Genomic DNA, 27,997 nt, shown 5'->3' with positions numbered 1-27,997 from the left:
TTCATGCACCTGGTCAGAGACCCTTGGGAGGAGGTGGGAGCAGACTCCGAGAGTGGCAGAAGGCCATAGTCAGGAAGTGGGAGGTCAGAGTTATGAATGTGAGTGGCATGGCCCCTGCGCAGGGAGTGGGATCAGGAAAGAGCCTGATTGTACTTGAAAGGAAAATCAGTACCTTGGTCACAACAAAGGACACCACACTTGGAAGGTGTTGACTTCCTCATCTCCTTCCTGAGCCTGACTAAGCGCGGAAGTGACGTGCAAGCAAAAACACAGGCCTTTACTTGCCCCTGCCAAAGGACGTCACGTGCAAGCACAACACACGCCCCCATATTAGTCAGAAGTGTCCCCGAGGGCTGCTGGAGTCACCCCACTTGGAGGTGTGGCGTGCTGAGGGTATATAAGCTGAACACCGCCCATTCCCGGGCTTCGTGTACTTTAGCACCCCACTGCTGACAACTCCTTCCCTTGTCGCTGCCTGGTGCAGCCGGGACCCAGCGCACTGGCCGCCTCCCACGCCCGGGTCCGGCGCTCCCGGGCCCTCAGCTCGCACCCGGGAGCTGGGCCTCGGCTCTGGGGCCCCAACACCCTTCTCTTTGTCCTCTTTGTTGTCCTGTTATCGGTGAGTACCCGCCGCTCTTCCTGGCGGCTGGGAGGGGGCAAGGGATACCGCCGGGGTACTTGCGCGGTGGGCATGTCTGTGCTGGACAAGCTGCCGCTGAGCGGGGGAGGAGTGGCGGCCGGGTCGAGGCTGAGGGGACCCCGCGCTGCGCCGGTTCCAGGCAGCACAGGCAAGCTGGAAACTCCCTGGCACACTCTCTCCCTGTCCCTTTCGCGCGCTGCGGGCAAGCGCACGCCTTCACCTGCAGGCCGGGCTGGGAACCGCCTCCCACGGGAAACCGTAGTGCCGCGCTTCACGATTAGCTACACGCGAGGCTCCACCCCACGGCACTTTTCAGGTTCCTTATGTAAAACAAACAAACAAACAAACAAATAGCCCGGGCTGGGTAGCCAGTGGTTGGAGCATCGTTCTGCAATGCAGCGGCGGCTGGTTGGATCCTTGGTAGGGGCACACACAGAAACAGATTGATGTTTCTGTCTCCCTCTTTCCCCCTTCTCTCTCTGAAATAAAAAAATAATTTTCAAAAGTTAAATTACATGCCAAACCAACATTACAGGTATCACGAAATTTTAATTTTATTTATTTATTTATTTATTTATTTATTTATTTATTTATTTTTACAGAGACAGAGAGAGAGATAGACAGAAAGGAACGGAGAGAGATGAAAAGCATCAATTACTAGTTTTTAGTTGTGACACTTTAGTTGTTCAACTGATTGCTTTCTCATATATGCTTTGACCGCAGGCCTTCAGCAGACTGAGTAACCCCTTACTCAAGCCAGCGACCTTGGGTCCAAGCTGGTGAGCTTTGCCCAAACCAGATGAGCCTGTGCTCAAGCTGGCGAGCTCGGGGTCTTGAACCTGGGTCCTCCGCATCCCAGTCTGACGCTCTATCCACTGTGCCACCTCCTGGTCAGGCAAATTTTAAATGTTTTTGCTTAACATGTTAATTCAAAGTTCAGAGAAGCAATATTTATTTTTTTTAAAGGTTTTATTTATTCATTTTAGAGAAGGTGGAGGGAGGGAGGAGCAGGAAGCATCAACTCCCATATGTGCCTTGACTGGGCAAGCCCAGGGTTTCTAACCTGCGACCTCAGTGGTCCAGGTCGACGCTTTATCCACTGCGCCACCACAGGTCAGGCGCAATATTTATTTTTTTAAAAAGATTTTATTCATTTTAGAGAAGAAGAAGAAGAAAGAGAGAGAGAGAGAGAGAAAGGGGAGGAGCAGGAAGTATCAACTCCCATATGTGCCTTGGGGTTTTGAACCTGCTGAAAGGCAGCCATGCAGGGAAAGGGAATGTCCCTTCAGGGTGGGTTTAGGAAGCATGGCCAGAGGTTGGGAGGAACTCGTCCCTCAATTCCAGGGGCAATAGAGGCAGGATCCAGGGGTAAGCCTGAGGCGAGCTGATGCCACTTCCGGGTGGGAAACCCCACCTCTCCCCGGGTGGGGTTAGACCCTCCACTTGTCTCCAGCACACACCTTCCTGGATTCGGCACCAGAATGAAAGACAGAAACGGCTGGAGGAACTGAAAACACAAGGCCAGTGTGTTCCAAAAGGAAACTTTATTTAAAAAGTGCCTGGAGGAAAGGTTTTAATTGTCTTGCCTGGTATTTTAGTTTCTCATATCTTGGGGTTGACTTGGACAAAGACAGACTTTGGAATATTATTAATTTCTGGTTCAGGATGAGAAGTTAAACTGGCCATTAGACATAGCAACAAGGGTTCATTAGCTTCTATGGCTAATGTTCCTAGGGTTAAGGTTATGGTAGTTCCTAGACTAGATAGACTATCTAGCCTAGTAAGGGGTGGGGCATACTGGAACTAGAAGTAAAGCATGACTGAAAGTGAGATTCCCGAGCTGCAGCCCAGGGGTTGAGTGAAATGGTAATGTTGAGGATGTGCATTTAATCCAGTGATCAAATATGTTTTGGAAGAAGGAGGCCCTGGTGAGTCAGTCAGAGCAGAATAAGTAGCCCAAGTGTCTAATAAAAATGTAGTGGTCACCTGACCTGTGATGGCGCAGTGGATAAAGTGTCGACCTGGAAATGCTGAGGTCCCCGGTTCGAAACCCTGGGCTTGCCTGGTCAAGGCACATATGGGAGTTGATGCTTCCAGTTTCTCCTCTCTCTGTCTCTCCTCTCTCTCTCTCTGTCTCTCCCTCTCCTCTCTAAAATGAATAAATAAATAAATAATTTTAAAAAAATTAAAAAAAAATGTAGTGGGCTTACCTGCTGTGTCAAGGGTTACCCGAGGCTTGTCTGGCTGATGGTCACGGTGGGGGAGGTAGAAGGCATCAGGCACCTTCAATTCTCCAGGTGTTTTGATTATCATTGGCTTGGAGGCACTAGGTTCTATTTTGTCTTTTCCAATGGCCTTCCGTTTTGTAGAGGGGGCATGGTCCTGGAGGCAGTCCAGCCCCAGTCAGTTGTGGGCATTCCCTCTTTATATGTCTTACTCATCCCCAGTAACAGCATTGCCCTTTTGATATCTCTTGTAGCCCAGGGGGTGGCACAGAACTTAAAAATGCACGGCTAAGGTGTAAGCCTTCTGTTTCCATTGGATGGCGTTTTGCTTTTCCTCTGCCCTGTCTTGTTCGAGGCTAGTCTGCCCTGGGGACAGTCTGGAATGTGTAAACCATTGGCTCCTAAGTGCCCTTGGCTAGGGAAGAGAAAGCCTTGTGATTCATTAGCTGGCTGTAAATTTCTCTAATTGTCCATGTTTAATTATTTTGTCTCCATTTCCCTCATTCCATTTGTCAAAGAATTTCTCTAACTTCTTACTGTCCTGTCTCATTGAGGTCCTGAATTATGTAATTTCCTATTATGGTTTTATACCTTGAAGGGCCTCTTAGAGGATATTGATTAATTCTGGGAAGAGATTTTTTTTTTTTTTAGATTTTATTTATTCATTATAGAGAGGAGAGAGAGAGAGAAAGAAGGGGGAAGGAGCAGAAGCACTAAGGAGAAACAATGTGTATCTCTTAAAAGGCCTAAGCAAAAAGGAGCAGGTTCAGAGATATGAACTGGTTTTGAGGTTTAGTTGAAATCGCCACCCTTCGTTTTATTACTCCAAGGTATGTGCTGTTTTATGACAGTGTGGTTAAGCAACAAGAGTTTAGCACCAGGGTCAATAAAAATAGAACTAATTTTTTTACCAATTTAAAAAGAATTTTCTCCAAGCCAATTAGGAGGAAGGATTGGGAAAAGTCCCTGTAGTCTGATGGAGCCCCATCATTGGGGATTAGAAGGATCTTGAAAAAGCTGATTATGTTACTGGACTAATGGGGTCTGTTTGCCTGCATGCAGCAAAACCCAGTAAGATATGAACAGAAGTTTTCAGCAAAGACAATGAGGATTTATTTTTAGGAAGTGGCCCATGCTTGGAGACATAGGTGAGCTCAAAGACCTGGCTCCCTGATGGCTTTCAGGCAATAGATTACATAGGAGGAAATCATTAATCATGGTGACTAAGGAAGTTAGGGTTGTGGTCAGGGTTGTGGTCTCTACTGATTGTTCAGTGCATCTGGTCCTGATGTCAGCCATGGCTTTGCTTCACCGGGTTTCCCCCCATCTCTGGGTCTGGAGCTGAAACACAGTCGAAGTTTGACCAAAATTCTGTCTTTGGAGTCAACACACCCAAGGCATCTCTGGAGTTAATAGACCTGAGGTTTGTTAGACTTGAGGCTTTGTTTCTTGGATTGTTTTTTATTTTATTTTATTTTACTTATTTATTTTTTGTATTTTTCTTAAGTGAGAAGTGGGGAGGCAGGGAGACAGACTCCTGCATGTGCCCAACCAGGATCCACCAGGCAAGCCCACTAGGGAGTGATGCTCTGACCATCTGGGGCTGTTGCTCGGTCACAACCAGAGCCATTTTAGCGCCTTAGGCGAGGCCATGGCACCATCCTCAGCGCCCGGGCCAACTTGCTCTAATGGAGCCATGGCTGCGGGAGGGGAAGAAAGAGGTAGAGAGAAAGGAGAGGGGTAAGGGTGAAGAAACAGATGGGCACTTCTCCTGTGTGCCCTGACTGGGAATCGAACCCAGGATATCCACATGCTGGGCTGACACTCTACCACTGAGCCAACTAGCCAAGGCCTGTTTCTAAGATTATTATTATTTTTTTGGTTTGTTATATGTTTGTTTTTTGGTTTTTGGGTTTTTTTTATTTGTATTTTTCTGAAGTTGGAAACGGGGAGGCAGCCAGACAGACTCCTGCATGCGCCTGACTGGGATCCACCCGGCACGCCCACCAGGGGGCGATGCTCTGCCCATCTGGGGCATCACTCTGTTGCAACCAGGGCCATTCTAGCGCCTGAGGCAGAGGTCACAGAGCCATCCTCAGCGCCCAGGCCAACTTTGCTCCAATGGAGCCTTGGCTGCGGGAGGGGAAGAGAGAGATAGAGAGGAAGGAGAGGGGGAGGGGTGGAGAAGCAGATGGGTGCTTCTCCTGTGTGCCCTGGCCTGGAATCAAACCCGGGACTCCTGCACACCAGGCCGACGCTCTACCACTGAGCCAACTGGCCAGGGCTGTTTCTAAGATTATTTGATGTTGATCAGAACCTCAGCGTCCTGAGGGCTTAATGATTAGGGAATGGACATGCAAGGGAAAAAGAGGCAGGTGAGCCAGGGTGCTGGGTGAGGCTAGTGTGAATCAAAAGGAAAAAAAAGAGAAAAGGTCATATTAGAGAAACAAATTTTCTATGTGGTTACAATTAGAAGGCTGAGAGCATCTGAAATACTTAAACTTAGGGCAACCCCTCTTCCAGTGTCCTGGCTCTTTGCAATAAAAGCAGAAGTTGGAGTCTTTCAGTTTGCATAGGGCCCCTTATTTGCTGAGGCTGAATATTAAAAATTCTGGCAATCTTACTTCCTTTTTTTTTTTTTTTTTTTGACAGAGACAGAGAGAGAGGGACGACAGATAGGGACAGACAGACAGGAAGGGAAAGAGATGGGAAGCATCAGTTCTTCATTGTAGCTTCTTAGTTGTTCAGTGATTGCTTTCTCATATGTGTCTTGACTGGGGGGCTACAGCAGCCAGTGACCATGGGGTCATGTCTATGATCCCACGCTTAAGCCAGCGACACCTCACTCAAACTGGTGAGCCTCCTCTCAAGTTGGATGAGCCCACGCTCAAGCCGGCAACCTCGGGGTTTTGAATCTGGATCCTTTGCATCCCAGTCCAATGCTCCATTCACTGCGTCACCACCTGGTCAGGCCTGGCATTCTTACTTCTAAGGGACTCATCTAGAGTATCAGCAACCTGATTGGTCAATTTAACCAAATCATGATCTCCCATTTCATCCTGATTCTCCTAACTGGGAGGAAAAGATCTCTATTCAACCCGTTAAAAACAAAGAATTAAAAGTTACCCAAATACAGACACATCTGAAGGAAGATCAGGATTTTCCCTAAAAATGACCCAAAGTCACCTGATCTGTGGTGGCACACTGGATAGGGCCTTGATCTGGAATGCTGAGCTTACTGGTTTCCTGCCTTACCTGATCAAAACAAACGGAAAAAACAAAAAACAAAAAAACAAAAAAAACACACATACAAAAAAAACAAAACAAAAAAAACACAAACGAGAAGCAACTACTATGAGTTGATGTTTCTCACTCCCCCACCCCAAATCAATAAGTAAAATCTTTATATTAAAAAAATGATCCAAATTCTATTGGGTCATAAACAGATTCATCAGACTTTTATGAGCAAACCTGAATTTTGTTACAATCAAAATGATGCTGGGGTGCGGGGCATCCAGGGAGGTTAAGGGGGCCCCCAACTTGATATTGAGGTCCAGGTTCTTGGCACTGCCCAATAAAGAATTTGAGAGTGAGACAAAGATTTAGCAAAGCACAGTAAATTTATTAAAGTGAAGATACAGGCAGCTGCGGAGCAGGAGACATCCGATGGGATCTGGGTGGAGTGTTTTTATTAAACACAGGTCAGGGGGTGACAGGATGATCTTCAGCTTCTGAAGCCAGTGGAGTGACTGCCAGTGTGGTTGTCCTTGACCCTTTTCTCCAGAGAGCAATTTCTGTTTGTTCCTCCTGTCATGGCTACTGGGGGGTAGGGCATGTGGGCAGAGTGGTCCTGAAACCGCAAGGCAAATGGCCCTGTTGGTGACTTTTAGGTCAATATATCTGCCAGATCTGGTTGAGAACAGTTCTGGTTTCCCTCACTACAGGAAATTGGGGAGGAAGCAGTAAGTCACACCTGCGCTACCCAGGGAAGACAACGGGAGGAGTAGAGCTTGAGGCCTTTGTTTCCTAGTTTAACTTTCCTGACTCAGACAGGCTTTGGGAAACTTTAGGAATTGCACTGTGTAGTTTTTGAGCAAGTTCTTTAGCTTTAAATGTTTTATTTATTTATTTACTTATATATTTATTTTTAGAGAGAGAAGAAGAAGGAGAGAAACATCTGTTTATTTATTGCACATTATTTATTTATGCACTCATTGGTTAACACTTGTATGTGCCCTGCCCGGTGACTGAACTCGTAGCCTTGGTGTATCAGAATGACACTCTAACCAACTGACCTACCCTGCCAGGGCTGCAAGTACTCCAGCTTTTTCCCCAGAATTGGAGGTTTGTTTTTCTAAGTATCTTTCAAAATGTCTCCATCTGGCAATTCTGACCCAATGCTGAGGCTGGCCTTTACCAGCTAACACATGCATGGATTAGCTGATAATATCAGAAAACCCAGGCTGAGCCTGACCTGTGGTGGCGCAGTGGATAAAGTGTCGACCTGGAAGGCTGAGGTCGCGGGTTCTAAACCCTGGGCTTGCCTGGTCAAGGCATGTACAGGAAGCAACTGCTACCGGTTGATACTTCTGGCTCCCCTACCCCTTCTCTCTCTCTCCTCTTTCTAAAATCAATAAAATAAAATCTTAAAAAAGAAAACACAGGCTTATAGACCTGAATAATATGAAATTCCTCAGCAAAGTTCTGAGGATCCTCAGTTCCTTAGGGAATTCCTTTACAATGGCTGTTAACTCAACTTTAGTTCAGGGGACATAGGAAAGGATGCAAGGGAAAATGGCACCAGAAATAGGACCGAAGATATGGAAGGTGGTAGTGGATGGGGAGGGGGCATCAGATGTGGAGCTTGATGCAAAGCAAAGGTGGAGGTACTCGAGTAAGCAAGCACGAGCTGGGGAGAAGCCTGAGGCAGCATCTCCCTAGGAGGACAGGGTGGACCGGAAGAGAAATCCTGAGGCAGGCTAAGAGGGAAGGGCAAGACGCCACCGCAGAGGAAGAACACATGCCTTCAGACTTCTGTTTCTCTCTCTTTAAATTTGCAGTAGTCTATTAATTTTAAGACTTTATTTAGCAAAGAGGCAACTTCAAATTCTTGGTCTCATTTGGCAGCCTCACAGTACCATTCCTGTACTGTTCCTATCAGGCATTCCGGCCCTGGCTGGTTGGCTCAGCGGTGGAGTGTCGGCCTGGCGTGTGGAGGTCCCAGGTTCGATTCCCGGCCAGGGCACACAGGAGAAGCGCCCATCTGCTTCTCCACATAAAAATAAAATAAAATAGTCATTCCACTGAGACTTACCAATTTTAGCACTATTACTGTCTGCTTCAGTTTTAAGAAAATTGTTTGCCCAGAGTAGCCACTGATTTTCTGAACTGCTTTTAGTCAGATCTGACCATTTGGTTAAATTTGTCCATGAAATTTGGTGATGGCGTTTAACCATATACTTGCCAGAGTCCGTGGCAGAGAGGAGGGATTATCTTTTTTTTTTTTTTTTTTAAAGAGACAATGAGAGAGTCAGAGAGAGGGATAGACAGGGACAGACAGACAGGAACGGAGAGATGAGAAGCATCAATCATTAGTTTTTCGTTGTGCATTGCGACACCTTAGTTGTTCATTGATTGATTTCTTATATGTGCCTTGACCGCGGGCCTTCAGCAGACCGAGTAACCCCTTGCTCGAGCCAGCAACCTTGGGTCCAAGCTGGTGAGCTTTTGCTCAAACCAGATGAGCCTTCGCTTAAGCTGGCGACCTCGGGGTCTCAAACCTGGGTCCTTGGCACCCCAGTCTGATGCTCTAGCCACTGTGCCACAGCCTGGTCAGGCGAGGATGATCTTAAAATAATGTAGGTAGGTGAAATCCCATTTTTTCAGAGACTTCTCTAGAGCAAAGACCAAAGACAATTTACAACACCTCGAGCAACTTACGGGTCAGACACCAGCCAGCCTCACTTGAGAATAGTCTGATCACAGGGGACCAGGCCGAAGCCGGTTCTGGAAAATTACTGACCCTTGGATAGTCCTGTTATTGGCTGAGTTGAGTGCTAAGTGGCACTGTTACTGGCGTTGGGTTTCTTGGATTTTAAGATAGAAATTGAGGGAAAACCCCAGAGAAATTTTCAGACAGATTTTATTAAGGTTATGCTCAAGGGCAAGGCGGGGTTGGTGGGACAGCACAGAGGAAAGAGATTTTCTGTGAAATGGCTTGGGGTGGGGGGCTGGGCTGGCTCTGCTTGGCTGCTTTTATAAGCTGGGGCCAAAACAGCCTTCAATTTGAAAAGAAAAAGACCTACACAAAAATGTGGGCTTGTGGAATTTTCCACTTCAGGGTGGGGTTACTTTCGCCTTCTGCGGTGTTGCTTGGCAGTTACCTCCGCACAGGTGTGCTGAGGAAGAAAGATGATGGTGTTGCTCATTACCCCAGGAAGGTCATATAGCGGCCCAACTTTGATCAACTGTGTATGCAGAACAGTCATTTTGACATCTTCTGGCCACCAGGTCTTACTTGGCTCGTTGGCCACCTGGTATTTTTCCATTCCTGGGTTCAAGCCCTCTACTGTCTCATTTCACTCTGGGGGATTTTATTATTTTTATTCTTAAGGAATTGGGGTCAGAAGTCTCTTCTGTAACTACTTCCTGCTGAACATGGGTGTTGTTCTTACACTTGGTAGGAATGAAATTCTCTCACTCTCTGATCTAAAGAGTGGTAAGGGCCTGTGTCTTCCTTGTCTAGGATGAGCTGACTTGCACGTTAGCTTAACATGGAAATATTCTTGTCTGAAAGAGACAAACTTGACAAGAAAGTTAAAATGGCAAGGTCCAAAAATAGTAGGAGTAGAAGGGCCACCAGTGGCCCCGGAAGGGGAAGGTACTAGGTAAGCAGGGCAGAGAACCTTCAGTGTTTCCTGAGCTTTGATTTGGATTCCAGGCTGTACACCTGTTAACCAAGTAGCCTGTTGTGATGATATCTCTAAAGTTTACATTATGTTATCTAGCTGTGGTTTGAAATTGCAAGGCTCAGAGAAGGACAGTTGTAGTTCTCAATAATTCTAAGGCAAAGGATGGGAGAAGAATTGGAAATAAGTTTGGAGAGTTGTAGGCAGATACTGGAGGTAACTAGGACAGAATCTAGTCTAGTTTACCAGTAGAAAATAAAACCAAACCCAGAAGACAATGAACAGCACTAGAATCTAATATCCACAATGGTGTATTATAGTTTTTACGGAAATGTATTTTTTCTCTCTGAAATCACCCTCATCTTATCAAATATAGCCAAGTTAAGGTTAATTTATTGTATAAGCCCAATTTCAATAAATTTGGCCTGATTATTTGCATTAGTACAATAAGAATAACAGTTGATCACATAAATTCTTCTAAATCTGCTTTGCTGGAATTTCATAAGGAATGTTTAGATTGAAATTAACTAGCCTCTCAGGGCTAAGAAACCAAGCCACATAGATTCCACCAACATTTGCCTGCTGTACCTATCAATTTGGGTGAATTTCTCAGGTTCTTGAGGTTCCCCAAGTATCTTGAGGTTTTTCCTTTGCCATCTCTCAGGAAAGCAACCTTTGTTCCTTTCTGTGAACCATGTGACCAGAGTTCCAGGCTGTTCTTACATCGTGCTTTTATTGTCCTCCAAAGTCAATCTTAATTTCTTGGAGCATTCTTGTGACATCCAGAGTCTCTGCATGTCTCTTTCAAACATGACATTCCAGTCAAAACCCTACCAAGAGTTTCCAATTATGTACTATTATAAAGAGCACAGATTCCTAACAAATATTTGCAAACAACCATATTGCCATGAATATAATAATACTCATTCAGATTCTCCAAATCTCTGGAGGGATCAGGTAGGGAGAAAAATATAAATGTTTCACTGTTGCTTACAATTTACTAAATTGCTATAAATCATAAGTAGTTGAAAAGAAAACAAGTTTTCCTACCTGACCAGGTGGTAGTGCAGTGAATGGAGTGTTGACCTGGGACACAGAGGATCCAAGTTTGAAACCCTGAGGTCACCTGCTTCAGTGCAGGATCATATGGCTTGAGCATAGGATTGCTGGCTTGAGTGTAGGACCATAGACATGACCCCATAGTCACTGGCTTGAGCCCAAAGGTTGCTGACTTGGAGCTCAAGGTCGCTGGCTTGAGCCCAAAGTCCCTGGCTAGAGCAAGGGGTCACTGGCTCGGCTGGAGTCCTCCACCCAGTCAAGGCACATATGAAAAGGCAATCAATGAACAACTAAAGTGCTGCAACAAAGAATTGATGCTTCTCATCTTTCTCCCTTCCTATCTGTTTGTCCCTGCCTGGCCCTCTTTCTGTCTCTCTCTATCCCTCTCACTAAAAAACAAAAAGAAAAAGAAAACAAGTTTTCTTATATCTGAAAAACAAAATGACTTTAAAAATCAGTGCTATTTTAAAGAAAGAGAAATTATAGGCCCTGGCCGGTATGCTCAGCAGTAGAGTGCCAGCCTGGTGTGTGTAAGTCCCGGGTTCGATTCCTGGTAAGGGCACACAGGAGAAGTGCCCATCTGCTTCTCCATCCTTCCCCCTCTCCTTTCTATTTCTCTCTTCCCCTCCCACAGCCACGGCTCCATGGGAGCAAAGTTGGCCCAGGCGCTGAAGATGGTTCCATGGCTTCTACCTCAGGTGCTAGAATGGCTCTAGTTGCAATGGAGCAACGCTCCAGATGGGCATAGCATTGCCCCCTGGTGGGCATGCCTGGTGGATCCTGGTTGGGTGGGAGTCTGTCTGACTGCCTCCCCGCTTCTAACTTTGGAAAAATACACACACACAAAAAAAAGAGAGAGAGAAATTATAATTCTCATTTCATTCAGTGCCATAGAATAAATTCTTATTTATTCTGATCATCTGCTAGCATTTTATGCCTCCCGTTATTTTTTGTTTTATAGACCTTCCTCCAGTTTATATATATTTTATTTATTTATTTATTTATTTATTTTTTCATTTTTCATTTTTCTGAAGCTGGAAACAGGGAGAGACAGTCAGACAGACTCCCGCATGTGCCTGACCGGGATCCACCCGGCACGCCCACCAGGGGGCGACGCTCTGCCCACCAGGGGGCGATGCTCTGCCCATCCTGGGTATCGCCATGTTGCGACCAGAGCCACTCTAGCGCCTGAGGCAGAGGCCACAGAGCCATCCCCAGCGCCCGGGCCATCTTTGCTCCAATGGAGCCTTGGCTGCGGGAGGGGAAGAGAGAGACAGAGAGGAAAGCGCGGCGGAGGGGTGGAGAAGCAAATGGGCGCTTCTCCTGTGTGCCCTGGCCGAGAATGGAACCCCGGTCCTCCGCACGCTAGGCTGACGCTCTACCGCTGAGCCAACCGGCCAGGGCCTATATATTTTATTTATTGATTTTCAGAGAGAGAGGAGTGAGAGAGATAGAGAAGGGGGAGGAGCAGGAAGCATCAACTTCCATATGTGCCTTGACCAGGCAAGCCCAAGGTTTCGAACCGGCAACCTCAGTGTTGCAGGTCAACGCTTTATCCCACTGCACCACCACAGGTTAGGCCGACCTTCTTCCAGTTTAAAGGTACGATCTGAAAGTTTATTCTCAGAAAATGTCAGAGTCTGTTCCCTGAATCTTTCTGAAAATGAAACATTTGCAAAAGTGTCAGGGTCAAACAATGACTATCTGTAAATGACAAAACTAAAAATGACACAATTATAGATCTGATTAGAATGCATTTGACAAAGAACTTTGCTTTTCTGTAACATTATATTTTAAGATAACAAAAATTACAAATAGACTCCTAGAGATTTTTATATAATCTCCAATATATAATATCCATTTAATAATAAGAACATATACACACAAATATGACACTATTTCCTTAGTTGACAAAGCTTCCTGTGCAATTCAAGCATATCAAATAGGCCTAATTGGTTCAGGACCTTTCCCTGTGAGGTGTTCCAAAGGGCCATCAGAACAACTTCAAGCCATTTCCAGGTTAAGAAAAAGTTCTCCTGTTAAAACTTGAACCCTGAGGTATTTGTGAACACACCTGACCAAAAAAGATCATCTATCACTATTAAACAATATTAAATTATTCATTTATTCAAAGTAATAAAAAGGTATTAAATAAATATGCAGGTTAGCAAAAATTTTGTTTAGTTCTTGGTATTGAGAAATTGTTTTAAGTAATCAAGCACCTGATTAGGACAGAAAAACTATTTTAATAAAACATAGAATCTCTGCTTTCTATGTAGAAAATTTTTTAGACTATCTTAATCAGGAGTAGAATAAATACAGGATAAAAGGCATTTTCTATATAACAGAGTGAAAAGTAATAAAATTTTCTTTGTCAGGATTCCTTTTCCACAAACCCTCTACAACTTTCTTAGTCCCTCTTAGTTTATCTTTTAGTCAGAAATAAGCAACCTCATTTAGGACAAACCTTATCTTTTTAATTACTTCAAAAATGTATTTGCATACCTTATACCTTCTATTACTCAAAACATAGTTTCTTCCCATCTTAATTAGAAATCTTAACTCTTGCCTGACCAGGTGGTGGTACAGTGGATAGAGCGTCGGACTGGGATGCCGAGGACCCAGGTTCAAGACCCCGAGGTTGCCAGCTTGAGCGCAGGCTCATCTGGTTTGAGCCAAAGCTCACCAGCTGGGACCCAAGGTTGCTGGCTCGAGCAAGGGGTTACTCAGTCTGCTGAAGGCCCGTGGTCAAGGCACATATGAGAAAGCAATCAATGAACAACTAAGGTGTTGCAATGCGCAACGAAAAACTAATGATTGATGCTTCTCATCTCTCCATTCCTGTCTGTCTGTCCCTGTCTATCCCTCTCTCTGACTCTCTCTCTGTCTCTGTAAAAAAAAAAAAAAAAAAAGAAATCTTAACTCTTAAGAACCTCTATTTTTAGTGACAATGAAAAAGTAAGCACTTAATATTCTTTAGATTGATAACATTTAATAATTTCCAAAAATATATTTCCTCATACCACTTTTTTTTTTTGTTAGAGAGAGAGAGAGGCATCGAGAGAGAGAAATTGATTTGTTGTTTCATTTATTTATGCATTTACTGGTTGAGTCTTATATGTACCCTGATCTGGGATTGAACCTGCAATGATGATGCTCTGACCAACTGAATTACAGGCCAGGGCAATAAATCAGTTTCTTAAAAATTTATTTATTGATTTTAGAGGAAGAGGAAGATAGAGATAGAGGGAGACAGAAACATGGATCTGTTCTTGTGTGTGCCCTGACCGGGAATTGACACAGCAACCTCTGTGCAGCTGGATGTCTCTAACCAACTGAGCTATACCTCAAGTGCAATAAATCAATTTTTAAAAATGTTAACTAGGCCCTGGCAGATTGGCTGAGTGGTAGAGCATCAGCCTGAGTTTGATTCCTGGTCAGGGCACACAGAAGAAGCGACCATCTGCTTCTCCACTCCTCCTCTTTTTCTCTCCCTCTCCCTCTCTCTTCCTCTCTTCCTCTCCCACAGCCATGGCTCATATAGTTTGAGTGAGTTGACCCTGGGCACTGAGGCTCCAAGGCCTCACTTCAGGTGCTAAAATAACTTGGTTGCAGAGCAACAGAGCAGCAGCCCCAGATGGGCAGAACATCCCCTAGTCGGGGGTTTGCTGGGTAGATCCTGGTTGGGGCACATGCTAGAGTCTGCCTCTCTGTCTCCCCACCTCTCACCTAATAAAAAAAAAAAAAGTTAATTAGACTGTAAACAATTGAAAGTATATTATTCACTTCCTATAAGAACTGCTAAAAAATAGTGCAAACATGTATAGACAAAAAGGCAACACACAATTAAAATGGAATTCTAAAAATATTTTGTTAATGATAACGTCTGCAGAGAAGGAGCAATAAGAAAAAAATAGAGTGGAGAAACAGAAAATACATGGTAAAATTTATTTCTAGATCTACTTCAACCTTATCAGTAATCACATTAACTCCCAATCAGTGTAATTCAAGAATGGAAATGGTTAGAATGAATGAAGAAAGAAGAGCCAACTATATTGTGTCTCTTAGAGATGCAGTTTAAAAGCCAGACAGTTATATTGAAAGTAACTGGATGGAAAAAGATATAACACCCAAATAGTAAGCCTAAAAAAACTTCTGCAGCTATCGTAGTATCAAATGAAGTTGATTTAGGACAAAGAATATTGCCAGAGAGAGACCTTTTGTAGTGTTAAAGGATTAATTTATCAGGAAGTCAAAATAGTTATCAGTGCCTGTATATGCCTAATAATAGAACTTCAAAGTACATGAAGCAAAAATCTACAGGATTAAATGAAGAGTATAACAAACCTCCTCAGCAACTGATGAAAATGATTAGATGAATACAACTCAGTAAAGTTATGAACTGAACACTGTAAACCATCTGACTTTTTTGTCATTCATAGAGCAGACTCAACATCTAGTGAAAACTTGCTCCATATTGGGAAAAATAAACACCATTTGGGATGGTGTGGCAGATTAGGACTACCTAAGGAAGGGTGCAAGGGACTGTTTTATGATCTAAATGGAGGATTTGGGTTACATATGTGTATTAATTAATAAATTCATTGAATGGTACACTTAAGAAATACTGTATGCCTTTCACTATGGATGTTTATTGTACAAGTCTGTAAATTTTACTGAGTGTGTAAAAATGTTCACAATGAAATAATGAGAGAAAGAATTGATGAGAGATAGAGCTCATGAACACAAGAGGGAATAGCACTGTGAGAGCAGAGAAGGGAGATTACATCTGAGAAGGCCCCGCCGGGGAAGGGAGGACTGAGGGACACAGGAGAGTTTAGCTGTCCTGGACAGGCTTTTATGTGGAGGAGGGCTGCATTTTCTGTTGGTTAGATACAGTTGGTTGAACTGAGCTCAACACTTATAATACTGAATTTTTAAAAAAATAATACACTTTATTTATTTATATTTTTAATTTTTATTTATTTATTTTTTTACAGGGACAGAGAGAGAGTCAGAGAGAGGGACAGACAGACAGGAACGGAGAGAGATGAGAAGCATCAATCATCAGTTTTTCGTTGCGACACCTTAGTTGTTCATTGATTGCTTTCTCATATGTGCCTTGACCGCGGGCCTTCAGCAGACCGAGTAACCCCTTGCTCGAGCCAGTGACCTTGGGTCCAAGCTGGTGAGCTTTGCTCAAGCCAGATGAGCCCGTGCTCAAACTGGTGACCTCGGCGTCTCGAACCTGGGTCCTCGGCATCCCAGTCCGACGCTCTATCCACTGCGCCACCGCCTGGTCAGGCCATGTCTCACTTTTAAATGGCATTTCTAATAGACAGACTGTGGTTGAGTCTTGTTCTTCATCCATACTAACCATTTCTACCATTGAATTGAGGTGTTTAGGAGATTTACAGATATGGTTGAAATGATTCTTACAATTTTATGATTAATTTTGTTTGCCCATGTAGAATAAATAGATTTATTTAGCATAAGAGAAGAGAATACCAGGAACTTTTTCAAATGTAAAGTCCCAAAGGCTAAGGGACAAACATGAAACAGAAGAATGAGAGGTTTAGAGCTAGAAAAAAGGCCCTAGTTCTTTTTGCTTTTGGCAGCTGGGATGAAGAGAATGTGCGAGGGGCCCTAGGACAGAGGAGTCTGGAAGTTACTCATGCCTGTCCCTGCTTTGTCTCCACAGGTCTCTGCTGCCTCACCCACAGCCAGAGAGCCAGACAGAGTTCACCAGCAGCCAGCTGCCCTCCAGAGACAGAATGCTGACCTCTTGGAGCAGTGTTCACCAGGTACATTCTAAAACTGATCTCCAGCCCTTACCCCCCTCGTCTCCAGGAGCTGCCAGCCCTCTCATTTCTGAAGTTCCTGGTTATTTATCCACAGGTACTTATTTATTTGATGCCTTCTGTGTGACAGGCAGTGTGCTAGTGGAGGGCACAAGGTCTCTGCCCTGCTGCAGCTCTCCTTCTGAGATGGTGTCCAGACAGACAGATGAACGTGACAGAGAGACAAGACAAGAACCATGAGGATAATTGAGTCATGGTTGGGACAGAGACTGGGTTAGTGAGGCATCCCAGGGATGGTGACTTTGATTCTTGGTGCAGACAGCCAGGCGCAGTGGTCCTGAGAGGGCCCCCAGGAACCACAGCCTCAGGAGGTGGAGTGAGCCTGTTTGAGCAAAGCTAGGGGTCACCTGGGGTGAATAGAAGAAGTGGTCACAAGGACAGGTGAAAGCAAATCACGAACACTGGATACTATGGAAGGAGCATAGGTTTTACTTTTTTTTTTTTTGTATTTTTCTGAAGCTGGAAACGGGGAGAGACAGTCAGACAGACTCCCGCATGCACCCGACCGGGATCCACCCGGCACGCCCACCAGGGGGCGATGCTCTGCCCACCAGGGGGTGATGCTCTGCCCCTCCGGGGCGTCACTCTGTTGCGACCAGAGCCACTCTAGCGCCTAGGGCAGAGGCCAAGGAGCCATCCCCATCGCCCAGGCCATCTTTGCTCCAATGGAGCCTCGGCTGCGGGAGGGGAAGAGAGAAACAGAGAGGAAGGAGAGGGGGAAGGGTGGAGAAGCAGATGGGCGCCTCTCCTGTGTGCCCTGGCCAGGAATCGAACCCAGGACTTCTGCACGCCAGGCTGACGCTCTACCACTGAGCCAACCGGCCAGGGCAGGTTTTACTTTTTGAGTGAGGTATTCAACAAAGTCAAATATCTCAATGTTTATATTGATTACCTGATGAAGTGATACTGTGTTGGATATTTTAGGTTAAAAAATACATAGTTAAAATTAATTGGACCTCTTTCTTTTTACTCTTTTAACGTGGCAACTATGACTTCGAATTTCATGTGTGGCTTCTAATAAATTTCTGTTGGCAGTGCTGGTCTAAGGTACAGAAATGGAGAAAAGACTAAGACCGATGGAGTGCATTTCCCTGTTTGGATTCCACAGATGGCCAAAAGAGGCGTCCATTGGCCACCACTGCTAGCCTCTGGGAGTCCTGTGGGGATTCACTCACTGGCTCTCCCTTCATTCTCAGGCTTCTATCAATCAGAGCTCAGTGGAGACTGTACACCATGCATCGATGGGAAGGATTTCACCAGTCATCCAAACACTCTCTCGTCTTGCCAGCCCTGCTCTAAGTGCCGCTCAGGTAAGGATATGTGGGCCCAGGCTATAGTCAAGGTGCTGGGCAGTGAGATGAGAACTGTATAGGTCCGGGGGTCGGAAACGGATTTCCAGCCCGGCTTGGTCTTTGTCCTACCCTTTTTCGTGGTATGACTTAGGTCAATAAAATAAAATGAAAACATTATTTTTATAATGCATGCCACATGCAGGGACATCTGTTAAACTCAGATGAAAGTGGTGGCAAAATAACCTGTCCCTTGATGAGGGGACTCTAGTGATAGCACTGATGGAGTGGCTGAATGGGAGAATGCTGGTTTGGAGCTGGGGTGTGGGTCTCTCCTGGGCCAGGCCTCCCAGACCTCTACCTCCCTCAGCCTTCATGGCTGAGGGCCCTCACCAGGTTAGGTTTGCAGAATCACCCACCCAAAGGTTCCTCTCCATCCAGGGTCTCTGATTGTGCCCTGCCCTTCTTAATCATCCTGCAAGCCAATAGATAGTTCTCCCCAGTCTTGATGTGAGCAATAGTGAATGGTGGTTTTTTTTTTATACTGGAGACAGATGAGCAGTGGTTGTGCTTTTTTTTATTTTTTTAAAGGAAGGGAGGAGAGAGATGAGAAACGTGAACTTGTAGTTGCTTCACATTCGTTGTTTATTGATTGCCTCTCATTATGCCCGACCAGGGTAGGGGTGGGACTCGAGCCAGCGCCCTTTGGGTCTCGTTGTAGATCCCATGTTCAAATTGGTGAGTCTGAGCTCAAGCTGACAACCCTGCACTCTAGATGGCGACCTTGGGGTTTTGAACAGGGGTCCTCAGCGTCCCTGGCTGATGCTCAATCCACTGGACCAGCTCTGGTCAGACAGTGGTTGTGCTTTTTGTCCTCACACATGTTGCTGTAGAAATTGACCCTCAAATCTATGGCGAAGTAAGCGGAGGCTGAGTGGGAGGGGTTTGGGTGGTGAAAAGTGTTGAGGGACATATGAGGGAAACACCCCAAAACCTTATCCTTTGTCTTCAGATAAAGAAGAAGTAGCTCCATGCAACAGGACTCAGGACGCGGAGTGTCGGTGCAAACCTGGCACTTTCCAGGATGAAGAGTCCCCTGAGTTTTGCCAGAAGTGCAGCCCTGAGTAAGACACGGGAACCTGGGGGCTCCCACCCAGAAAAGACCCCAGACTCCTGTATCGCTTTCTCTCTCCCGCGTCCACACAGCTGGCCACGCCCTCAGGGCTTCCTGGGGCCTGTAGGGTGGTCTCTGAGCCCCCAGTGACCCCTCCGTGTCCGCTGCGTGCCTCCACACTGCCCGCTGCAGCAGTCTCTTCCCACGCCGCCTCCGTGCCGCTTCCTGGGACCTGTCGGGTGGTCTCAGAGCCCCCAGTGGCCCCTCCGCGTCCGCTGCGTGCCTCCACACTGCCCGCTGCAGCAGTCTCTTCCCACGCCGCCTCTGTGCCGCTTTCCTGGTGCCGGGGTGACTTTCCATTGGGCACAGCAGGCCAGTAATTAAGGCCTGTGATTCTATCAGTGGCCCATGCAAAGCTTCAGTTTTTTTTTCATGTTAGAAGAATTGAGTAGAATGTGGCCATGCTTATATAAATGTTCTTTTTAACATATTTTTGTGCAGGGATGGGCCCATGAACATGAAAATGTCCACAGCCAAGTCATAAAAAGACCAAGCCTACAGCTTCTTTAACCTTCCCCTAAAACAGGGGTCGGGAATCCATGGTTGGTGAGCCAGATGTGGCTCTTTTGATGGCTGCATCTGGCTCGCAGACAAATCTTTAATGAAAAAAATAATAACATTAAAAATATAAAACATTCTCATGTACTACAATCCATTCATTTCCTACTGCTCATGTTCATGGTTGCGGGTGGCTGGAGTCAATCACAGCTGTCCTCTGGGACAACACCAAATTTTTATTGGATAATGTGTAATGTACACGGGTTGTTGTATGGCTCTCATGGAATTACATTTTAAAATATGTGGCGTTTATGGCTCTCTCAGCCAAAAAGTTTCCCGATCCCTGCCCTAAACCCTGAGCCAGCTTAGCCTGCCTTTCCTCAGGGCCCTGTTCCCCCAATGAAACTGTGTTTGCCCTGTTATTGGAATTTAGGGGGCAAGAGTAATTTTCTCTAACTTCTAGTGTGGCTGTGACTAGTAGGAATAGTCAACAAGTGGAAGACTAGAGGTTTCTTGTATTAAAAGGTTGACTAGAGAATGAGGCTTACCTTGTGCCCAAAGGGCTCCGGACCCTTGAGCTGGAGTGAGACACTCCGTCACTTGTCCCCCACCCCCAGCTTGGGGAAGCTCGGTGCAGGCCTGCAGAGAAGCCTAGTCCCTGGGGGTGCACCTCTGAACACTTAGCAGGAGCCCTCAGGGCTGGAGCGCCAGCTCAGCTCCTCACCGAAGGGACGCAGTAAGAAGGTGAGGGGACCCGTCACGCAGATAGGAGAAGCCTGTTCTTTTTCCACTTTGCAGTCAGGGGCCACTGGGTGGGGGTTGCTCCTTCCTTTCCCTCTTACCTCACTTCCACATCCTCCCTGTGTTTGAACCCAGTTGCCCTGACGGTAAGGTCGAGGCCAGGACCTGCACCCCCTGGAACGACCGTGTGTGTGTGGACCAAGAATCAGGTACCCAGTCCAGTGGGAAGGCTCCGGCCCCTGGAAAGCCAATGACCACCAGTCTGGGGCCGCCCACTGCTTGCTCTCCCTCCTCAGGCAGTCCATGGAAGAGGAATAGAATTGCAGCCATTGCTGCAGTAGTCGGGCTGTTGGTGCTGCTGGTACCGTGCATATGTTGTTGCATCTACAGGAGCCCTACCATTCAAGGTGAGGTGAGTGGGAGCGATGGGCAGGTGCTGGCACTCGCTGTTGCCCCCTCACTTCCTGCTTCTTTGTTCAAACAGAAAGGTCCTCACCTCCATCGCCCAAATCTCCTGGGTCTTTCTGACCTGTCTCTGATCTTGTTCTCTGGGATCACCCTTCCATCTCCCACCTTACTTGCACCTCTGGAGGGCCAGGGACTCTTAGTCCCCCTGTCTTGGGGCTGATGACTGCCTCCTCTCCCTGCCAAGTGTAGGCGGCCAGGCCAGTCCTTCACATCCCTAGGGCCCCTAGCCAGCAGAGGGCTGGGCAGTGCCTCAGCTGGGTAACAGGAGGCAGGAGGAGTGGGTCAGAGGCATAGCCTCTGGTCACTTTTGCAGCTTTGGTCAGAGCAGAGCCCAACAGAGATTTGATGTGTGTGTAGTTTTACTTCTTCTTCTTCTTTTTTTTTTTTTTTTTTTACAGAGACAGAGAGAGAGATAGACAGGGACAGACAGACAGGAACAGAGAGATGAGAAGCATCAGTCATTAGTTTTTCGTTGCGTGTTGCAACACCGTAGTTGTCCATTGATTGCTTTCTCATATGTGCCTTGACCGTGGGCCTTCAGCAGACCGAGTGACCCCTAACTCAAGCCAGTGACCTTGGGTCCAAGCTGGTGAGTTTTGCTCAAACCAGATGAGGCCACGCTCAAGCTGGCGACCTCAGGGTCTTGAACCTGGGTCCTCAGCATCTCAGTCCGGCGCTCTATCCACTGCGCCACCGCCTGGACAGGCTAGGTTTACTTCTTTACCTCTTTTCTTCCCCTTCCTGAGGGTGTCCCAGAGTTGGATTGCCCTTCCCTGTCGCCAGGCCCAAGCACCTTGCTCAGTGTCTGAGCCCCAGCCCGTACTGCCCCAAGACTGTCCTTGTGGAGGCCGCCCCCCAGTGCTAAGGCAGACACTCCTTCTCTTCTAGGCTCTGGAGCAGACCCCGGGAATAAGAACAGAGTGAGTTGGTTTCTCCAGAACCTGGTGGCACCAGGCTTCCTATCCAAAATAAGGCCTTGGATGGCATGGTCCGCATTTGTCCTGAGCTGCTGTCCCTGGATCTCTAAAGTGGCCTGGGGGCCTGGGCTAACTTAGAGGACAATTGGTCTGCTGGAAGCAGCCCAAAGGCCAGATAGCAGTACTGAGCCCTGTCCTTCCTGCTATTTGTAACACCCACACCCACAGCCCTGTACCCTGGGGGTGGCAGTCAACCCCTTAGCATAGTACCAGGGTCCCGGGGCCAGTAGAAATGTCCTGGATGTGCTGAGCCTGTGCCAGTCTGAGGGGAGGGACAGCCTTGGAAAGGGGTGGGAAACAGACCTACTGTGTTCTGAGACCCTTTAGGAAGCCTGGGGGCGGACTTCTGAGTCAGCTCTTTGCCTTCCCAAGGTCCCTTTTTGTAGCTCATGTGTCCCAAGAGGGCCTGAGGCAATGGACAATGCCCGAAACCTGATCATGAGTGACGGGGACTCGTCTTCCACGCTGGCCTCTGAGCAGGAACTGGAACGCCAGGAGCACGCAGAGGTGGCAGGTGTCATGGTGCCGTCCCCAGGAGAAGCAGAGCAACTGCTGGTGAGTGGGTGATAGCCAGCCGGGCCCTGGCCTTTCTGCTTGCCCAGGACTGTGCTCAGGTCTGCTGTCCCCTAGGGGAGGGGTGATGACAGTAGAGCAAGACCTTAGTGGAGCTCGCCACCCTGCTGTGCGGACTGTCAGCTCTGTGGATGGTCTGGGTCTTCTTATCTGTTCCTTGTCTCATAGCCCCAGAGTCTGGAGCAGGCAGGCACGAATGGGTGCTCCCATCTTTGTTGACTGACTGTGTACTTGTAAAATCATTTAGTAAGCCGGTCCTCATAACAATAGGAATATCAGCTTTATTACAAAAATTATTATTACATCAAACCTATATGGAAATAAGTCTTAGTCTAGATATCTAATTGTACTTGTGTGGTGGCTTTTAGAAGTAGAATTTCTGGACAAATGTGTAGAAATGTTTTTTAACTGTAGTCACACACACATGCAGTTTTGGTTCATATCAATTCATCGGTTTTAATATGACATTGAGTGATAGATCTGTAGAAGCATTTAATTCTTTTATTCCTCATAATCTTAGAAAATCATTCCCCTTAACATAAGATGAAATTCTCTAATTTATTAGTTGTTTTATTTATGCTGATTTTTAGCATGTAGCAATATTCTTTAACTGGAATTGATTTTGTGACGTGATGCGGCATGAGGGTCTGAATTGTTCTGAGGAACTATCTTTGTCCTCCAACCCCATGTGCAACCACTTCTCTCATTTCCCTCTGCGTTCAGCTCCTCCTTTATCAAGTGTGAAATGTTTACAAGGATAGGGTCTCCTTCCACCTGGATGGTCCTTTTCTGTCTCTTTCCCACACCTAGTAGTGTTTTTTTGTTTTTTTTTAAATAAAGAGAAAGTAAAAGGAAACAAGCAACCTAAAAATGCCAATAATCCCTTGATCCTGAGTAATCACTTTTCACTTTTTGTGTGTGTGTGTGTGACAGAGAGGGGAACAGATAGGGACAGACAGGAAAGGAGAGAGATGAGAAGCATCAATTCTTCATTGCAGCACCTTAGTTGTTCATTGTTTACTTTCTCATGTGTGCCTTGACCAGGAGGCTACAGCAGAGAGAGTGACCCCTTGCTCAAGCCAGCGACCTTAGACTGAAGCCAGCAACCTTGAGCTTCAAGCCAGCTACCTTTGGGCTCAAGCCAGCAACCATGGGGTCATGTCTATGATCCCATGCTTAAGCCAGTGAGCCTGTGCTCAACCGGATGAGCCTACGCTCAAGCCGAAGACTTAGGGGTTTTGAACCTGGGTCCTCTGCGTCCCAGTCCGATGCTCTGAACACTGCACCACTGCCTGATCAGGCCACTTTCACAGTTTTAAAAGTAGTAGCTATCTACACTGAGAAAAAGTAACTCATACGAAAGTTTCTCAGTGAGTGGTGGAAGCCTCCTGCAGTCCCTCTAGCCCCTCATTCTTTTATTTCGGGTAACTCTGTCCTGAGGAGGTGGGTGGGAATGGACTAGAAGGGGCAAGAAGGAGCTGTGCGAGGTGGTGGGAATGTTCCATGTCTCGACTGGGTGATGGTTACTCAGGTGTATATAGTCGTTAAAGCTGGAATAGACAGAGCAGGAGTGAGTGGTAGGCAGGGAACCGGGGCCTCTGTGGGCACACAAGCACACAGCCTGTGAGAGGCACAGCAGGGAGCTTCCTCTCTGTCTCTATAGAGACCAGGAAGGGAGGTGGCACCCCTAGATCACATAGCTTCCTGGTTGTCAGGCTCACTTCTAGAATCCGGGACTCCTGACATGAACCAAGGGGCTTTTCCACTCTTATTTTACAGGGAGCAGCAGACACTGTTGGGTCTCAGATGAGGAGGGGGCGCCTTGTTCCAGCAAATGATGGAGACCCCATAAAAAGTGAGTGATTTGTTGGGGGCGGTAGAGCAGTGTCCTACCCACTGTCCTTATAGCTGTTAGGGCAGAACAGAACCAGAGATGCTGGAAACGGGGTCCTGTGCTGATTGTCACTAGACCATCAAGACCCTAAATCCCTCCTCCTCCCCTCCTCCTTCCACCTCCTCCCCGCTGCACACCATCCCATCTCATCACAACAGTGTTCTGTGCCCCCTTCCTTTCTTCTGTCACCCTTCCAAGGTCACCACACTGAAGGCACCGAAGGGGATGTGCTCTCCCAGCCCCAGAATGCTGCTGAGCACATGGCTCTGTCTGAGCCAAATTTGAAGAGCTGTAATGATAAATCAGATTTCAAATATTAGTACAAAAAAGTAATATATCCTATTGATAATTTTTTGTTTATTGATTGCATGTAATTACAGTATTTTGTATACTATGTATTAAGTTAGTACCAGGCAGTATAAAAATTAGTATCACCTGGCCCTGGCCAGTTGGCTCTGTGGTAGAGTGTCGGCCCAGCATGTGGATGTCCCAGGTTTGATTCCTGGTCAGGGCACACAGGAGAAGTGACCACCTGCTTCTCCACCCCTCCCCCTTCTCTTCTCTCTATCTCTCTCTTACCCTCCCACAGCCATGGCTCAGTTGGAGCAAGTTGGCCCTGGTGCTGAGGATGGCTCCATGGCCCCACCTCACCTCAGGTGCTGAACAACAGAGCAAGGGCCCCAGATGGCCAGAGCATCACCCCATAAGGGGCTTGCCAGGTAGATCACAGTCAGGGCGCATGTGGGAGTCTGTCTCTCTACTTCCCCACCTCTCACTTAAGAAAAATTTAAAAAAAACTAATATCACCTGTTCCTTTCTGTTTCTTAAGTTCAGCTCTTAGAAAAATATAAATAAGTATTCTTGGCTAACCTATATTTCTATGGGTCAGTACTGTGCACCGTATTCCACGCATGCCTCATTTAATCCTCAGTACAGTTCTATGAGTCGGGTGTGGTTTGCTCTGTCTTGCAGGTTAAATTCTTGCTCAGAGTCTGTCCCTATCTCACTCTGCCACAGTTTGCTGGGTGAGACGGAGCTGGGTTTGAAGCCAGCGATCTTCCCAGCTCCAGGCCTTTGCTCTGTGTATAGGTGCACAGGTGGCAGCCCTGGGACCTTACTTTTAGGATAAGTGCAGGCTTCCTCCTCTGAAGGCCTGTTGGACCACAGTCTGTCCTACCCTCTGTCTCCTCCCATACACTGTTCTCTCTTTCTCCATGACATCCATCTCCCCTCCCAGGTGGGCTATCAGCCTCCCCTTAGGGCAGGATTCTCTGTTGACCTCGACACCTCATAGGGCCACGGGCTTAGCTGAGGCCCAGTTTGTCCTGGAAGCTGGTAGGGGATGCAGAGCAGCAGGTTACCAGCAGGGGGAGCTCCGGTCTAGGCCTGTCCCTTCTGAAGGGTGTCCCACTTCACCTGACTGTGGTTTCTCCCCACCTAGCCCTGAAGCAGTTCTTCGATTACTTCCCAGTCGTCGTGCCCTTTAATTCCTGGAGACCTCTTATGAGGTTGATGGGCCTCAAGGCCAATGACATCGAGGTGGCCAGAGCACGGACCACCTTGAACCCAGGGGAAGCCTTGTATGAAATGCTGATGATTTGGCTCAACAACACGGGGCAGGCTGCCTCAGTCAACATCCTGCTGGATGCCTTGGAAAAACTTGGGGAAAGAAATGCAAAAGAGGAGATTCAGGACCACCTTGTGAGGTCCGGAGAATATGTCTATGAAGAAGGAAAAGACTCTTGAGGAGACCAGAGCTTTCCCAGTTTACCTTTTCCCTGGAAAGGAGAGCAAGACCAAACACTAGAATAGAAGACACAGCCACTACTTGACCAGCACTGGAAGAAGTTTTATCGTCCAAAAGCCTGCAGCTCTTGAAATGTTCTAGAACTTTTTCAGTGTACTTCAAGTAATTTCTATGAAATGTTTGCTGTTTTAAACTCAGAAATGTGTATAAGATTCTAAAGAGTGTATGTTCATATGTGCACTGAAAGCTGTTGTAGTTCATATACTTTTTCATTCTAACGGACTTGTACTTTTTACTTATTATTTTGTGCATTGTAAGATTCATCCATGTTGCTTGACTAGGCGGTGGCACACTGGATAGAGTGTCTGACTGGGATGCGGAAGACCCAGGTTCAAGACCCTGAGGTCTCCAGCTTGAGCGCAGGCTCATCTGGTTTAAGCAAAGCTCACCAGGTTGGACCCAAGGTCGCTGGCTTGAGCAAGGGGTTACTCGGTCTGCTGAAGGCCCATGGTCAAGGCACATATGAGACAGCGATCAATAAACAACTAAGATGTTGCAACGAGAAGCTAATGATTGATGCTTCTCATCTCTCTCCATTCCTGTCTGTCCCTATCTATCTCTCTGTCTCTGTAAAAAAAAAAAAAAAAGTTATGAAGATTCATCCATGTTGCTATGTGTTCTTTTTTTCTTCTTCAGATTTTATTTATTCATTTTAGAGAGAGAGAGAGAGAGACCAGGCAAGCCCAGGGTTTCGAACTGGCAACCTCAGTGTTCCAGGTCAACGCTTTATCCACTGCGCCACCACAGGTTGGGTGCTATATGTCTTTATGTCTAATGGGTATGCATGTTTTTATATTTTTATAGGGTGTGGCAAAATTGTGAATATGTGAAAGTTTATTCTTGTATTATTTATTAGTTATTGTATTATTTCCCATACAAACAACTGTAACCCTACTTTTGTCCAGCCCTGTATTTATTTGTGTATTTATATGCATGGAAGACTTTTTGGAAATGTATTTACTTGACTGATCACATGTGTTACCTGAATGGGAGATGGTAACCCTAAAATGAGAAGTACAGAGCAGAAGGAGAAAAACCCATTATTGGGGATGGTGTTGGTGGGTCCCAGTTTTCCCTCATGTGCAGTTTTGACCTTTGACATGTGATAATTATATAGGCATTTGAATATTTATAGGTAGATGTTTACAAGTGATCAGAGAAGTGGTAGCCCTATGTCTGGGTGTCCCTGAACTGAGCATTCATGAGTGGGCTTCCTTCTCTTTATCTAGGGATGTGGGTGGGGAGGGTGAGCGATGGGTTAGATATGAGGTGAGGTACATTCTAAGTCTTGTGCCATTTCTGGTCACATTAGTGAACCTTCAGCCCCATCTGGGCTTCAGGAAGAGGGAACGGGACAGGGATCTGTTCCTGCTGTCCACCTTGGTCTTAGAGGGAAAGAGTGGATGGTGCTCATGAATTGTGTTACATCTTTAATGTAGCACTAATATTTTCTTTCCATTTTTTTCTTCCATTTACTTTTCTTTTTTAAAAATGTTTATTGTATTGATTTTAAAGAGAGGCAGGGGGAAGAGAGAGAGAGAGACAGGAACATCAATCTGCTCCTGTATATGTCCTGACCGGGGATTGAACCGGCAACCTCTGTGCTTTGGGACGATGCTCTAACCAACTGAGCTATCTGGCCAGGACTCCATTTACTTTTTTCTTTTTTTTTTTTTTACAGAGACAGAGAGAGAGAAAGAGGAATAGACAGGAACGAAGAGAGATGAGAAGCATCAATTATTAGTTTTTCATTGTGACACCTTAGTTGTTCACCGACTGCTTTCTCATATGTGCCTTGACTGCGGGCCTTCAGCAGACCATGTAACCCCTTGCTTGAGCCAGCGACCTTGGGTCCAAGCTGGTGAGCTTTGCTCAAACCAGAT

General features: G+C 46.4%; 1 protein-coding gene across 1 annotated transcript; it reads left to right on the top strand.

Annotated features, from left to right (window-relative positions):
• The first annotated feature begins 92 nt into the window (after positions 1-92).
• On the top strand, positions 93-26,791 carry LOC136388321 (tumor necrosis factor receptor superfamily member 10A-like). The gene is made up of 11 exons (XM_066360231.1): positions 93-98; positions 440-619; positions 16,534-16,636; positions 17,890-18,003; positions 18,995-19,106; positions 20,531-20,604; positions 20,692-20,802; positions 21,752-21,783; positions 22,213-22,395; positions 24,193-24,268; positions 25,749-26,791. The coding sequence occupies exons 1-11, from the start codon at positions 93-95 to the stop codon at positions 26,051-26,053; spliced, it is 1,296 nt and encodes a 431-aa protein (XP_066216328.1). The 3' UTR covers positions 26,054-26,791.
• Positions 26,792-27,997: the final 1,206 nt, after the last annotated feature.

This window comes from Saccopteryx leptura, chromosome 1, assembly GCF_036850995.1.
Source record: "Saccopteryx leptura isolate mSacLep1 chromosome 1, mSacLep1_pri_phased_curated, whole genome shotgun sequence".
In the NCBI taxonomy this organism is placed as follows: Eukaryota; Metazoa; Chordata; class Mammalia; order Chiroptera; family Emballonuridae; genus Saccopteryx; species Saccopteryx leptura.
This window is presented reverse-complemented; position numbering and strand designations above follow the sequence as displayed.